This window comes from Stegastes partitus, unplaced genomic scaffold, assembly GCF_000690725.1.
Source record: "Stegastes partitus isolate 25-593 unplaced genomic scaffold, Stegastes_partitus-1.0.2 Scaffold198, whole genome shotgun sequence".
In the NCBI taxonomy this organism is placed as follows: Eukaryota; Metazoa; Chordata; class Actinopteri; family Pomacentridae; genus Stegastes; species Stegastes partitus.
The window spans coordinates 465,636-481,385 of record NW_007577929.1 but is presented as its reverse complement, the minus strand read 5'-3'; the positions used below and the strand labels follow the sequence as shown (position 1 = coordinate 481,385).

The window sequence follows — 15,750 nt, the reverse complement described above, 5'->3', positions numbered from 1 at the left end:
AGAAAAGCCATAAATGTCATGCACTGATTGTTCCAATATCTTTTAATATCTTCTTGTCTTGTCCTGGTGAGATCTGGATGATTGCACCACAAAGCTCTTGTCTCAACTTCACAGAAGACTTTGGCAGTGTAACAAAGAAGGGGCCTTAATACTCTGGAAAAGTAGGTTTCTAACATGACACAATTCAGCTGTTTGAAGGAGGGTCGAGAGAGATTTCTGCGAGCTGAGTTGGCTCCTCCAGATCAATAGCTCGTCTCTCTCCAAGACAACTGGTGTGGCATTTGAACCAGATAAAACAAGGATTCCCCTCCACCTCACCTCTGAGAACTGAGTGCTTCCATCAAATCCCAGTCGGTTGAGAAAGATACCGATGAGTCCATTTAAATCCTGTTCTAACTCAACTCCAGACCCCCAGCGGTCAAAGAAAGAGGAGAAGAAAAAAAAATCTAAAATCATCTTAAAAGGAAAGGTCCAATCTATGTAGGTTAATATTCACTGTTGCTTCATTTAGCTCTGTTGCAGGCCCACTGGGGCAGCTGTAAAAAGTTCTGGGAGCCAGAAGGCACAAAGGCTTTTATTTATTTATATGAGAGGAGAATATATAGCGGGAAGCAAACTGGTGCAAATCATGTGAAAAAATAAAAGGAGTTTGAAGAAGTTATCTTGTAGATTGTGGGATAACTGCGAGAAAAGGAATAGGCTGCATTACCATTTTATGTGCAGCATGAATTAAATATACACGCCGCTGCCAGAATAACTCTGATAACATGACAATATGTAAGGTCATGATGTGAAATGAATGAGAAACACTTCCCCACATCTCTAAACCACCAGCGCTGTACCCTTAAGCAAGGCACTTCATTCTTAATTACTCCAGTGAAGCTGCTCATTTGTCAGCAGCAGATGATGAGATGGGCTGGCAAAGAAAAAAGGTTGCACTGGCAGCTACTAAGTGTGTAAATGTGGAGAAGGGCATTGCTATCAAAGAGAATGCCTGTTCAGCCAACCTTGCTTGAATAAAAGTTGAGGGGGGAAAAAAAAGCCTAACAGTCTTACAACAGTTCATCATCTTTCTAACCTGTGGTCAGCCAATTATCTGGATCTTGCTACAATATTGGACTTTTAACTCTCTGAACAAGGGTCCTCTTCTGCCTTGCATGTCAGCTTAGTCTTTCCCCCTGGTCGCTGATGACATTGTAACACTAATTACAGCTAATTGTTCTATGCTGAATGGATTTAGTCACATTGCAAATGATATGCCATTGGTCAGTGTCACAATGTTTCTACAGAAAAATTCAATAGGGAATGGAAATTTGCACAAATGAATGTAATTAAGAAGCACATTCATTACTTCTAATTGCATATGAGAACCCTCAAAGTGAAACTGAGATTGGACTCATATGAATAATTAATGCTGCTAACTGTACTGAACACTGTAACGTTGTTGCTGTCACACAATGATGTGCCAAACTATCGGTCTGAATGATAAAATGTAGCGTTGGAGCTTTCTGTTATGCTCCAATCACAACCAACAACTTTTTTTTTCTTTTTTTTTTTTCCATGAAATCCCTTTATTCGTTGGCAGATTGCGTCTAGACGGTTGAATTCCAATCTCAGTTCGAGCTTTGAATTGGCGGCCAGACACACTGGGTAGAGTCGGAGGTTAGGGGAGTATTAAAAATTCAAGTGGTACCAACGTGTTTGGCACAGTAGATCACGTCAAGTGGCCTTTTCCAAAGACAAGAAAAGGGCAGTTGTAAATCAGCCAACTGGAAACTCCGTCTGAGAGCCATTATGAAAATTTTGGACCTACAGAAATCAAAAGACTCGGGAATGTAGCCCCCAGAACGCACGAACCAAGCAAGCCTTTAATCAGATTATTTGTCTGCTGACATGAGGAATTATATATTGTGCTGTAAAGGACATGAAAGTGCCCAAAGTGAAAAAAAAAATAATGTCAAAAACAAACATTGATTGAAATCTGTTGTTGGATGAAGCAATTCTTTTTTCTAAAAAGTCTGCAGATTTACAATACACCGTGCAGCGCATTTAAAACTATAATCTTATTACACTTGCAGTATTTAAAAAGGATTGGCTTATTTTAATAGCAGATTTAGATCTTAGACAGACAAGGTGTAAGCTGGTCATTTGAAAGCCATATGCCACAGATTAAGATACGGCACTATACGGCACGGCTTTTTCATGTCTCTCCTGGAGACTAATGCACTGCTACGTCGGAGCTGCCTTTAGTGAGCTGCTTGTAAGTGGGCAAAAAGCACAAGCTCCTAAATCCTTCAAGTCCAACAACAGGAGAAAGAAATAAGTATATTATAAATCATCCCAAGAACAAAATTGTGTATTGTTTGAAAAAATGTGAAGGATTTAGAGTCAGGGATTTGCTCCCACTTTACTGTACTTTGTCTGAGGGCTTAGCACTGATCGTTGCTCGCGACACGATGATTCCCATCGTTCTGCAAAAGCCTTTCAGGACGTCATCAGCCAAACAGCACATACTGTCCAAAATTAAGAATTTTATTTATTTATTTATTTTTTAAAAGGTAGGATTTAATTATTTACTAGCAATGTAGCTTAACTGATCAGAAGTGCAGTCACATCACCCAGAACCATGCCAATAGTCATTACCATGAAAAAAGGAGGAAAAAAAAAAAATCCCAATGCCAGGATGCAGTGTCAGAGCCAAGATGGGTCAAGAATGATATTTTCATCAACCGGATACTTTCAGTATTCCACTAAAAAGAATCGTGCTCATAGTGATTCCAGGAAAAGTCTCGCAGAGTCTCTGTAAAACTGCGCTGCAAACCAAATATTCTATAGCTCTGAGCCGCTGTAAGACTTAGCAGCGCTGTAGATCACAGGCATGCAGAAAGAGCTGCATTACATAGCATTATATATTCCTGTTTTTGATGTTTTGATGTAGAGCTGCAATTTGGCCAAAAGGGACAGCCACTATTCATCACGCTTAATTGTTCTGGATGTGTAGTTCCATAATAGCCACCTGTCAGATGTACCGGGGCTTGGACGTAAAACTACAAATGCAAATGATATTAATTTGCAGCTTTTATCTATTTGTCGAGACAAAGGAGGAACTATCAAAACCTTTGGAACAATGTGTGACAAGAGAGGCGACAGCACAAGACTGATGGCGGGGTGGTGAAGTAAGCCTGGAGGGGGAGGCAAGAGCTCATAAAATGAACAGCCGCCTAACTCATAAATAATAGAAACATAAAATGTCATATGAACTTTATTTCAAGAGAGGGTGGTCTAATAAAGATGCAGGTTTAAAGAGGAGTTGAGAAATTCATTGTCATAAGAAGGCCACATGGCTTGCCTTTGGCACAGACAATTATTCAGTGCAAGTTGACATTCAGGTCTTAGCTGGAGCACCTTTACGAAACAATACAGCTTTTGACTCCTGAAATTCTCCCTTTTCCACCGTTGCTTGGCTCTTTCAATCTCCCACCGCTGTTTCTCCCCCGTTCACTTGGAGTCATTCCATCTCCGCTCCCCTCTTTCCACTTTTCCTTGTTCTTTCTGCTTTACAAATTGAGACGACATGATAAGAGATTGCCACCACCATGCCAGCCTGGTGCTCATTGATAAAACCATATCTAATCCATCTTAGGCCCCCCTCTGTCACCAGCGCACTCATCTCTGAGACCGTCAACGTGCACAGGAACCATCTCTCTTTTTGAACCGAGTAGCACCGAGTCAGAGTTTATCTGTCTCAACTTCTGGAAGAAGAAAATGGAGCTCGATGAGTCAGAGGACTCTGTCTTGGAACGATGTGCGAGCGCGAGTGTAAACATGCGTTAAATCAGTAGCATCCAAAGGCAAATGAAAGAACTTTGCTGGCTTTAGGCGTGAACGTATGGTCTGTGAACGATGTATTTAGAATGATTATACAGAATGTGAATTTCCTGCATTTTGCTGGAGTCTGTAAAGGCAAGACATTCAAATATAAAAGCTGCAGCTATCCACTAAATTACACAGTGTGTGACTATTCAAATTAATCACATCACTTTTCATACGATGCGGTCACTACCCTTGAATACGATCAGGTCTTGTCTGCTTTAACCTGCTTTTACAGTTTATCTGTTAGAACTACATTGACTTTAATACAATTTAATGTGATAAGCTGACAACAGAAAATGACATGGGACTGTGTGGTCAAATAACTGAAAATGGCTTTTTCTAATATCCAAATACTAATTTTAGACTCTGATATTGCACTCAGTCTTTTAATGAAGCAATTTGTAAAAGTACACATGCATTTATTACATTAGCATGGTCTCCTATCTAAAACTAATGCACTTCAACAAATATTACCCCAGAGGGAAAGTGGGTAATAAGTACAGTATTTGAGTAAGTTTATGAAGTATGAGATGTTTATGTCGTTGAATATTAATGAAATGACGAGCAATTGCCTGGGTATGTGAATGAATCGCATGTATGAATCACTGCTGTCATCACGGTGAATACATTACAACAGAACAGCTGGGGAGGGAGTGGTTTAATCAGCAGATATGTGTGTGTGTCTGTGAGTTTAAACGTATGCCCACATGTGTACAGATGTGCACATGCTTCCCTGCTGTGACTTGCAAGACCCTAAAAAATAATCATAATAAATATGGCAGACCTTCACATGTAAATGAACAGAAAGCCATCACCAGGATGTCACCCATTTTGTCTCATTTCTAACAAAAGCACTCACAATCACACCACGCTGACACCCCAGCCCTGGACCTGTCAGCCCAGCTGCTGGGGAGGAACCAAAGACTGTTGTCTCACTTACATCAGTGACACAACGGCTATACTGCACGTAGGTGTATGCAATGCAATCTATTTTTCCCCTGTCCTGCGGATTTTCTTGGCTGCATAAGGGAGAAAAAGGGGGAAAAAAAGTGTTGTTTTTTGACAGGTAACTCAGAGCAATGGGTAAGGCAATCCTGGCAATGATACACACGGGCCGCAGAAGGAGTGAAGGTCCGCACCGATCTGAGCCTCGATCCTGTCTACGATATATGATGCAGCGTTAGCTCCAGAAAATACAATCTGATTCACCAGGACTGGAATGTCCGGCGTGAGAATGTGTGTGTAGCAGGGGGGGAGGTTATGTGACAAGGACACAGTGATGGGAGACTCAGGATAGCCTTGGCTTTGGATACCGCTGGAGGAGAAACCCAGAGTTGTGTCTCGAGCACTTTTCTTCCTCCTCTCAGCAAGTTATTTGAGCAATGATTTAAAAAAAAAAAAAAAAAAATGTTGCATATGCATGAGACAGGACTTGTGTATCGCTGCGTTCAATGAAGCTTTTTATGGAGAACATCACTGGGCAGTAAGCCATGCAGTGACAGCTGTCTTGTGAATCATTTAAAAATAATTCGGCAGCAGAGGTCCAACTTCAGAGTTATAATTCCCCTTACGTTGTACAGCTTAGCACAAGATAACATTTACAAAATTCAGCCTTGCAAAATTAATTTTCACTAATAAATGCACCATTGTGAAAATTACACCCTTAATATTATTCTGCAGTCCCTTGACAGATTCACTGCTTGTTTTGATCAAACCACTTTATTTGCATATCTAAAATGACTGAGATGGAGTTTTTTTGGGGGGGGAGTTTCTTTCAGCAAGAAAAACTGTAAGATATGGCACATGGAACAGGAGTTAATTCCCCTCCTCGTGTCTTTAAAAACAAAATAGTTGCCCTTCTCGTCTAATGAAATGCTCTCCCAAAAACAACATGTATGGCAAAGGGATTTAATGTGAACCTCGCTTGTTTCTAGCTATTTGACAGAAAATGGCCCCTTGTTAAACCTTTGCAAGGCTGTGTTGTCACAATTACAATCACAGCTGTAATGTCAGTAAATAATTTTACCGTCTAAAAACACAGATGGCCACTTGTAAACAGTCAGCCTCGAAAATCCCAAACAAAATAATAATAATATAAAAAAAAAAAGAAGGACATAAAAAAAGCCTGGCCTGTTGTCTGAACATAACAAACTTCACTACTCACTGGATTCGGGGTCTGAGTTTCCATCTCCCTCGGTGCGGCTGTTGGGTGATGTTTGCTCGTAGTACTCCTCCTGGGGGAAGCTGAGGGGAAGAGGCTGGGTGGTGCTGGCTGTGCTGCTGGGCTCCGGGTCTCCCAGCCCGCTGTCACTGCAGCTCTCCTGGGAACCGTCTGGAAGATGGAACGTCACACGGCGCTGGGTCTGGAGGACAAAAAAAAAAAATGCTTCGTGAGAAAACTCTTCAGTACAGTTGAATATGACCAGAAAGAAAGAAGACAACAAAAACATAAATGAGCAACTAATGAGTGGGTGAGAGATTGACTCTATGGACAAGGAGCTTGAAAAGGCAGAATACCAGTGGGATCATTTAATTGAGAAGTGATCAGAGCAGCATTTCTCTAAGGGCCTACAATTTGTAGCTGCTCTGCTAATAAAAAAGAATAGACCTTGGCAGCAGATCCTTTATGCCCTGTAAGCTGCACAGCATCATGGACACCCTGTTGCAGCTTTACGGTTTTGTCCCTCCTCACGTACCGTACACACCCATGCTGAACGAGAGCCTTGTTTTGAAGATGACCCAGTTACCCGACTCTAATAATCTGGCCTTTGTCAAAGTCTCTCAGGTCCTCACACCTGCCACGCACTGTTGTTACGAGATGATCTATTTCATTTGTTTCATCTGTGAGCGGTCATAAAGTTTGGGCTGTCACTGTATGGATAAAATAAATTTGTCTGGGTTTTCAGTTGTCCACCGCTGAGATGTCTGCCTCCCCCCGTATGGAGACGAATGAAATCTCAGTCGCGGTGCTCGCAGAATAGTAAATTTACATTAAAATATCAGCAGCCATGTTTCGTTCCAGAAAGAGTGTTATTTTTCTCTGGCTAATCCTTGGAAATACGACCAGCGGTTTTCGACTATTTTCAATGAAAACTTTACAACGAGGTGTGTCCGGAGCAACAAGGACGTTTCTTCTGGAAAGAAACACTGTTGTTGAATCTTTCAAAATATAATATATCAAAGCTTGGAGCATCACATTCAACATTCCTTTCACCTCCATTGTGCTGAGGTGAAAACAGAAATCTCAGAAACAGATATCTCAAAAACACTGGCACATAAAATCCAAACTATCTGGAAGGTTATATCACAAAGTTTTATATTTATTTTGTAGTGGTTGGTTTTGTTTTTTTTCCTTCTTCAGGTGAATGGACCACTTTTATAAAAAGACTTAGTGAGTCCCTAAACTGATGTAATCCACACTTCAAAGTGTGACCCTTGAACCCATTTTTTTTTTGCCTCTCTTGTGTTGTTTTTCCAGAACACTCACTCATTTGGCACTTGCCAGAAAGAAACGTTTAAAATCACAGCCTGAAAAAAAGTCTGTTGTTCGGGAATGTGTGCAGCACGGTATTGAAGAAATTATCCTTCACAGGTATTCTCTCTGTTCTTGGCACGCTACCGCTGACAAACAAAAGCTTATTAACATCATCATGAGTGGTGACAGATATGCTCGTTCACGGGTGAATGAGTACAGCGAGATGGCATTTACCGGGGAAATCTTTTCCTAAATGCATCAATTGTTGTTTGCATCACACTGCATTCATCATCTTTACCTGGCCTCTAATAGGAAAATATGCCCAAACTGCATCTTGCCATTAGACGGACTAATTGAGACACTGACCTCATAACCCAAAAATGTTTCTCGTCTTCTCAGTCTACCGAGTGATCCGCTTTTTCGAACGCGGCAGGATTTATAATTGAGACTTCCATGATGCGCACCCTGATAATAGATGGGATGGGTATTAGCAGGTTGAACTATGTCCTAGTTTTCCCTCTCACCCAATTTAGACACAAAAGAAGTGGGAACGCATGTGGAGGCTGAGACTTTGATTCGTAAAGTCTTGGGGATCACAGGAGTGTGGGCATTTTCTTCTGAACAGTGCAGGCCTCTTTGATTTCTCTGGAGGTTTACATAAGTTCATGTTGTGACCTTTCTTTTCGCGCTAAAGAAGACAACGCATCCTGCATGTAGCGGCGTCGGCTAACATGTTCGCAAACTCCTGCTGAAACCAAACCACAGAGCAACAATTAGTCATATCCTGAAGCACAGCGGGTCATCTGTAGACATCACTGATTTCATTCTTGATTTTTTTTAAAAATGTCTTTTCTTGGAGTTTGAGGGGGTGAAAAAAAAAAAGACGAGGAGAGAGAAGATGTGAGGTTTTGAGGTAATACGGCTAAAACATTGCACTGTTTCGGTAATATAGACTGTACCTTGAATTTATGTCTTCACATGATTCCCTGAGTAACATCATTCTGCATCACACTGTATAGAGGCATAAAACGCATAAAATATAATTACGCCCTCAGCTCTGGTTATTGCAGTGAAGTTTATTCATACCATTATTCAAACTGATAAGATTTCTTTTTTTTTTCTTTCTTTCTTTTTTTTTTTTTTCCAAGAGCAAATACAACTGCTGCACAAATGACTATCTTGATTTTCTTCATTGCCATAGCAACAAAAGCAATATACAAGTCCTGAATTAAAAACATCATTAACACATGCTCCTTTAAGCTCAGGAGGTGGTGATGTCTCTGCGCTCGCATATTTTTTCCTTAGCCACTACAGCGCATAGATAAAGCACTTATTGTTCTTTGATAAGACTAAATAAGGCTCGGAAAATAGAGGAGAGACGGAGAGTAAAATAAAGTCTGGCTCTAATGAAGGACAAACTGCCAAAAACCAAGTGCACAAAAAGCTTCATTTAAAAACTATCAGAGAGGGTTGACTAACCTAAATCCACACAATTAGCACCCTGAAAGCACAACTGAGTGGTTTTCAATGCTGTGATGTTGAAACAGCAAGCTAAATATTCTATTTACTTGATTCATCTAGCTCCTGAGGCCACGAATCCGAGTGTGTGCGTGCGCCCGTGCGAGTGTGTGTTAGTCGGAAAAAGACGGATGAGAAATAAGGAGGAAGAGAGGGGAAAAAAGGGCACGCAGTCAAAGAAACAAACAAAAAAAAAACAACAACACACAAACAGCCTTCAACTCTTGTGTGAGATAACAACTCAGAAACAAAAGCTTTTTACTGCTGTTGTTTTCTATTACGAAAATAAAGCAGAAAGGGGCATTTGTTCACATGCGGCATTAAGTTTTCAGCCACAAGAAGAAAAAAAAATAATAAAAAAATGATGTAGGAGTCAGGACAATTAATCTTGTTTTTACTACATGCGGCGTATTTTATAATTCTGCACAGCATAGAATATTTTCCGCTCTTCACATGATTTTATTCATTTTCTAAGACGGAGAGGAGACGAATACCTTGTTGGCAAAATTATATAGCTCTGTGTGCCATGTTTGCCCACGCTTTCAAGTAGTCTAAATATCTACTTGTTCTCAAACAGTGTTGGCAGCTGTTTCTCAAATTACTGGAGGATGCAAGCAAAAGCAATGTCCAGGTTCCAGCAAAAAAGAAAGAGCCCACTTACGCAAGGCTGGCAGCTCTACAAAAAGCATGCTTCCTCTCCACATGATTCTAATTATTGGAAACTTGCTCCAACAATGGCATCCAGAATCTATTAGAACAAACAGCTGCCCGTGACAATTAGGACATAATCATTTTGCATAAGGGAGTGTCTTCCTTTTTAGACTGCTGTTTATTCAAGCCCATTCAGGTTGATGCCAGATGTTAAGAAAAGCCTAATTTGATTCCACGATGTACTCATTACGACGCCATAGATTTACAATATTAATTACAATTAAATACTATTAATGGGGGGATTGAATAAATAAAACTTATGCTCCCGGTGGTAAACGACTAATGAGAATAAAACGTTAATGTCAAAAAACAAACATGACAAACAAAAACAAACATTCGCTAAGGAGTCAAGGTGAGTGCTAAGCATTATCACTTATTTAAAGAAGCTGCCAGAAATCCATAAAGCAAAGACAAGCTGCGGTAAGAGATATCAAGACCAAACAAAGCCCGCTCAGCCAGATAAAACACTGCCTTGAGAAGTATGTACACAGAGATAAAATGAACAGGAGAGATGCATGCCAAGTTCTACCATATAACAAGGCAGAAAATCCAAAACCCTCCCTCTGGTAACCACCCAGATGGGAATGGATTCACGGGTTACTGGATTAGGAGTCCGTTATATTTCGATATACGGGAGGGAGGGGAGGGAGGAGTGGCTGCCACTTTGTCCTTTGGTAGACTACAGCTCTTTGAGTTTTATTATTATATATACTTCTCCTCCAACTATGAGTCTCTCCAAACAGCAAAGAAGTCAGTGCAGCACGGAGAAGGACTTGGCTGACAACCACCTCACTTTGAGTGATAAACAGGGACCACTTAGGAGTGAATCAGGGGAGATTGGCTCTGCCATTTCAGATAAGGATCAGCTTGCGGGCACACCTAGACCTGCATAAATCTGTTCAGAGGAGATGGTGATTTGTCATGTCGCACATGTCTTATGTAGAGATGGAGAAAAAAAAACAGCAATACAGCAAGGGCAAGATCCAAAAGGCATTGTCCCACATGTCCCCGCTCTTGCTAGATGTCAAGATCGTGCAACATCCACAAAAATCTGTTAGTGATTTTGTTTTGTGTGTATTTCCTTTTTCCCTTTCTTTTTTTTTTTGGTGCATAGTGTTCCAGTGCAGCCTATTATGTGAGAGATGACATGCCTGCACTGGTGAGATGATGAGTTAGCAGGAACATGCAAGAAGGAGGTGATTGTAGCAAGTGGGTTGTCAGATAAGGGGGTGACTTTTTGACAAATCAAATGAATTTTCATCAGTTTCATTTGTTATTGAGTCATCTGCTATGACGGCATTCTATGTGCAACAGAATCCATAGTTCAAGTCCTCCAAAACAAGTGTCCTGCACTGAACTGTGATCAAACTCTTTTGAGTTCTTAAAAACTTTAATTGTATGTAGTCAAATGTTATCCGTATAATGGATTCAGTACAAACAGGCAGCACGTGCTAATGATGATTACAGCTGTATTAAAATGCGCATTAAATCATTTGAGTATCATTCTGAGCGGGATTCCTTTACAAAACAATTTACTGTGTAGCTTCATTTAAAAGGATAACAAGAAGCTCCTTGTGTTCATATCTTCCTACTGTAATTTGACATTTAAAAACAGATTTTTGCTATTACAATAACAAAGTTATTAAAATCACCTACAAAATATCAGCCATATTTATGAAAGAATATTGTTGGAGCTTTAAAAAAAAAAAAAAAAAAGATCCAGCCACGATGAGGGGATCAGTAGTGGCTGTTGGACAAAAACCTTGACTCTCTGAAATGTAACAGATTAATACCAACTGTGGTTTTGAGGTTTTCAAATAGCATTGAGAAAAAGCATATTTATTTTGTTAAGCTGTAGTCCTCAGACCTAAACAGCAGAATAGGGCGATTGCCAGGAACTCAAAAGTTTGAGTTTTTGCAAACGATGCAGTATAAGAACCGAAAGTCATCCCATGACTTTTGGGATCATTAATTTTAGTTGAGGTATTAGTCAGGTGTTTTTTCATTTTGATTTAATTTTCAAACACTGTTTGGCTTCAGCAGCTTGACTACTTACTTAGGTATGAAAAAGCAATGATGGTTTCTGTCAAAATAGACATTTTCACATCTGCATCAAGCTTCCCCTCCACTGTCTTTGTTACCAGGGCGACGAGTCCCATCCCATCTAAAAGGAGCAACAGTGCCAACACCACTGTCCTCTGAGATGTAACATGTACTTTTTCACAAGACTGCAGAAGCCGCTTACATAAACATCAGTCATTTATAACTCCCTTTAACAATTCACAGTATTGTTGTTTTTCTAGTTCAGTCGAGTTGGAAACCTTCTACTTCTCAATTGAGAAGAGTTACATTTCCAGTATTTCCTGAGAACCTCAGTCTCTGCAGAGTTCATTCCTCTGCCAAGGCGAGAGGCTTGTCAGGCAGAGGCATGTCATGAGTGCTGTGTGTTTGTTTGTTTGACTGTCCACCTGTTTGTCAGAAAGATCACAAAAAAAAAAAAACTCTTCCAAGCCAAATTTCATAAAAACTTACTGAAGAGGTGTATCATGGGCACAGGAAGACTCTGTTCAAGTTTGGTGTAGATCTGAAACGCTTCTGTTAAAACTGCAAGATTTGGCATTGAGCTTGGTGAAGAATGTGCTTTTGGAGTGTCTTTAAAATGCACCACTCTGAACTGGATGACATATGTTTCAATTCACGCTTTGTCAACAGATGCGTGGTATTAAAAGTCAGAATCAGAGTTGTTGTTTTTTTGTCAACTAGGTCTGACAGCGTTATTGTAATGACTTAGTGTTAATTGGTTCATCTAAAGTTTCCCATGCAAGACACTCACGCAGATGGTTTTATTTGAACTTCCATTTCTGTTATATGCTACAATAAGTTAAAAAAAAAACAAGTGCACTCCAAGTGTTATCATTATATTTTAATGCAGACCTTTATTTTGACTGTTTATTACGATTTCACACCATACGCTACTTTTCACTAATTTACTTCTTCGAGTTATCTGTCACTATATTGGCTAAAGTAGTTAGCATTGAATAAAAGCTAAGACTTTGTGAACTGTCTTGTCAATATATAGTACAGTATATTATTCAATTTATTTTAATTTTTTCAAATTTGCAGTAATTAACTTCTAGTTAAAAGCACACCTAAAAGCACATCCATCAGCCACAACAATGAAGCCACCTGCCTAATATTGCCTCCCCCACGCTGCTCTGACCCTTCAGGGTGCAGAGAGCAGACCTCTGAGGGTGTCCTGTGGCATCTACCACTGGAATGTTGGCATCGTACCCGTTGGGTCCTGAGGGTTACTGAATGAATTAGGTTTACTCTGGCAGGTCCCATGCATGCTAGATCAGTTTGGGATCTGAGGAGTTTCGAGGCTGGGTCAGTGCCTCTTTATCGTGCTCATCGAGCCGTTTGTTGCTTTTGTGGTGGTGCGGGAGGTCATTGTCCTGCTGTTGGGTAATGTGCTTGGTCGACAGCAATGCTGAGGTGGGTGGTCGAGCTGCGTCGAGGAAACATCGATATAAAAACCAGGTTTCCTAACAGAACATTGCATTGTAATAAGATGATCAATAGTTATTTACTTCATGTGTCAGTGGTCTTAATGTTGTGGCTGCTTGGAGTGTATTGGTTAAAGTTGATTAATGCTATTACTTTTGTCTGAGATAAATCCATCCCTCTTACTGTAATTCACAAAGGATGCTGGTTGAGTTTGGAGGATACCAAGAAGTTCCACAGAGTGATGAATTCAATGTTTCTTTCAGTGCGAAATAGTCATGTCATGAAAATTATGAACATGTTCTGGATTTGGGACAAAAAAAGAAGTGAATGTCTGTAACCCAAACACTACTACAGTTTATGTGAACATAATCAGCTCACAGTGCTAATATGAGGGAAATGCTAACAGTGTTTGGGAGTGTTAAAATTTTACTATACAAGTAGTCAACAATTACGATGGTACAAGAGCAACACTTTGAAAAGAGTGTTGGTTGCACTTGCTGTATGGAAGACATGCAAAATGACTTCAGTCGTAACAAATAGTAAGCGAGCAAAGAAATGTAGAATCATGCTCTATTTGTGCTTACGGTGGTGCACATGCAAGAAAAGAAAAGAGCACGGAATAAAAATGTGTAAGACTTACATTCACAGAGGTTATCTTGCCAAGCTGACAGGCCTCCTGCAAGGACAGAAGAACAGTCATTTCACATCACTGTCTCTCACTGTAACTCTACAGAGGATTTACTATGGAAATGGATATTTGAATGCAACAAAAGAAACTGTGCTGAGAACTTTTCATTCTTCTTAGAGTCAGTCAGAGTTCACAATTGACAACCTCATAGATTTGGGAGTTTAAAGTCTTTCTTAAGCTGGAATTGAGAATTAGGATACATATTGATTTCTTCCTCAGATGCAACGTTTGTTCAGCACACTTTTGTGCTCAGTTGGCTCACCAACAAACCACGCTGCAGCGTACACACCCTCTCCCCAGAAATGTAAAGAATAGGGCAAACCTGACATCCTGACAACACACGCCACACAACTGACACTTTGATAAAGATGTTTTCTCTGCATGTCAGGGAGGAAAGTGAACAGAATATCAAATGAAGCATCAAAAATTAACAATAAACAGCGACAAGCTTCTAAATTGGGAACAAAAGACACCCGCAAGCCTGCAAAATAGCATCCTCTCTCTGGGGACTGAGATAACTCACAGAGAGATAAGAGTATTTAATTTTTAATCACCAATTTTGTTTTCTTTGTACTGTGTATAATAATCTGAGTACGTGACTTTATTTGCAAAGAAAATAGAAGAAATCTGGCAGTGAGGAGCCACTTAGACAGGGGAGAAGCAGAGAGGACTGCTGGGGTGGAACGGTAAAACAATGAACAGGAAACAAGTTCATGTCAACAGATTATCCCACCATAATTGTTCAACAAGGGAGCCGCTTCTGACTGAGCTACAGAGCAGCACATCCAGAGCTGTTCACCGAAAACAAAATGGTTCAAAATGGTGGACAACTAAACCAAATTGAAAAATTAGGTCGCCCAACTCCTGCCTGACACAATAAAACAGTCGCATTGTGCAATTGTAATAATTATAAACAACAAATAATAATTAGTTTGTGTGGGGACAAACATTACATATACGCGGGTAATAATTAAATCACCGGATTGGCACGAAATATCAAGGTGCTAAAAACAACAGCCCCCCCAACAATACATCAATCAGCCACAACATTAAAACCACATGCTTTATATCGTACACTCCACGCCATGCTGCCAGAACAGCTCCGACCCACTGGGGCTCAGACAAGAGAGCTTTACAGATGAGATGCTGGCAGCAGAGCCATTCCTGACCGATTTTTTTTGCAAGACGCATTATCCTGTGGGGGAAGTATGTTGCTGTTGGGGAGCGCTGTTGCCATGGGGGAATGTGCCACAATGTTAATGTGGGTGGTACGCGTCAAAATAACATCCACATGAATGCCAGGATCCAAGGTTTCCCAGCAGAATGCTGCACTGTCGCAAGATGATCGATGTCATTCACGTCACCTGTCAGTAGCTTTGATGCTGTGGCTGATCACTGTGCTTCACCATCAGTACGTCCCTTCTTTAAAAGTCTAAACTTCTCTGACGTATTTTCCTGATAGTACGGCATCACTTCTAACAGTTATGGAAATCAGTGTCGTGCTAAGCTTTATGCCAACATCTACATATTTCAGTGTTGTGATCTTGATATTACGCAAGTGCAACGGCAAATATGTGAAATGAAAAGGATTTTGCAGATTTTTACGGGACTTTAAAAAAAGGCATTGCGTAGCTTCATCATAAAACTTTCTATTTTTGCCACTCAAGTGTTCTGGGTTTGTGTTCGACTGTAAAATCTCCTGGTGAGCAGCTCACTAATAATTCTCACCAGACTCTGAAGCTCACCTCAGCTCCGTGATGGGTTTTAGTCAGCTCATTTCTATGAGCTCACAAATTTTCTGTTTTGGCCCACTCTCTCCTCTCATCATCCCATTTGTCAGGAGCACTGGGCAGCTGTATTCAGCAAAAAAAAAAAAAAGCTCTGATAAAGCCACCACCCTCCCTATGCCAAAGAGCAGACAGACAAATTTAGTAGTTAGCTGATGACATTCAGCAGCTCAAGGGCCACAACATATTTC

General features: G+C 40.4%; 1 protein-coding gene across 1 annotated transcript in view; it reads right to left on the bottom strand.

Moving 5' to 3' along the window:
- The window catches only part of pcdh11 (protocadherin 11), a 119,895-nt gene that overhangs the window by 38,394 nt on the left and 65,751 nt on the right, over positions 1-15,750 (bottom strand). Inside the window, exon 5 of the mRNA XM_008280543.1 lies at positions 6,038-6,236. Within this exon, the coding sequence (XP_008278765.1) occupies positions 6,038-6,236 (199 nt within the window). The remainder of the gene's footprint in view (positions 1-6,037; positions 6,237-15,750) is intronic.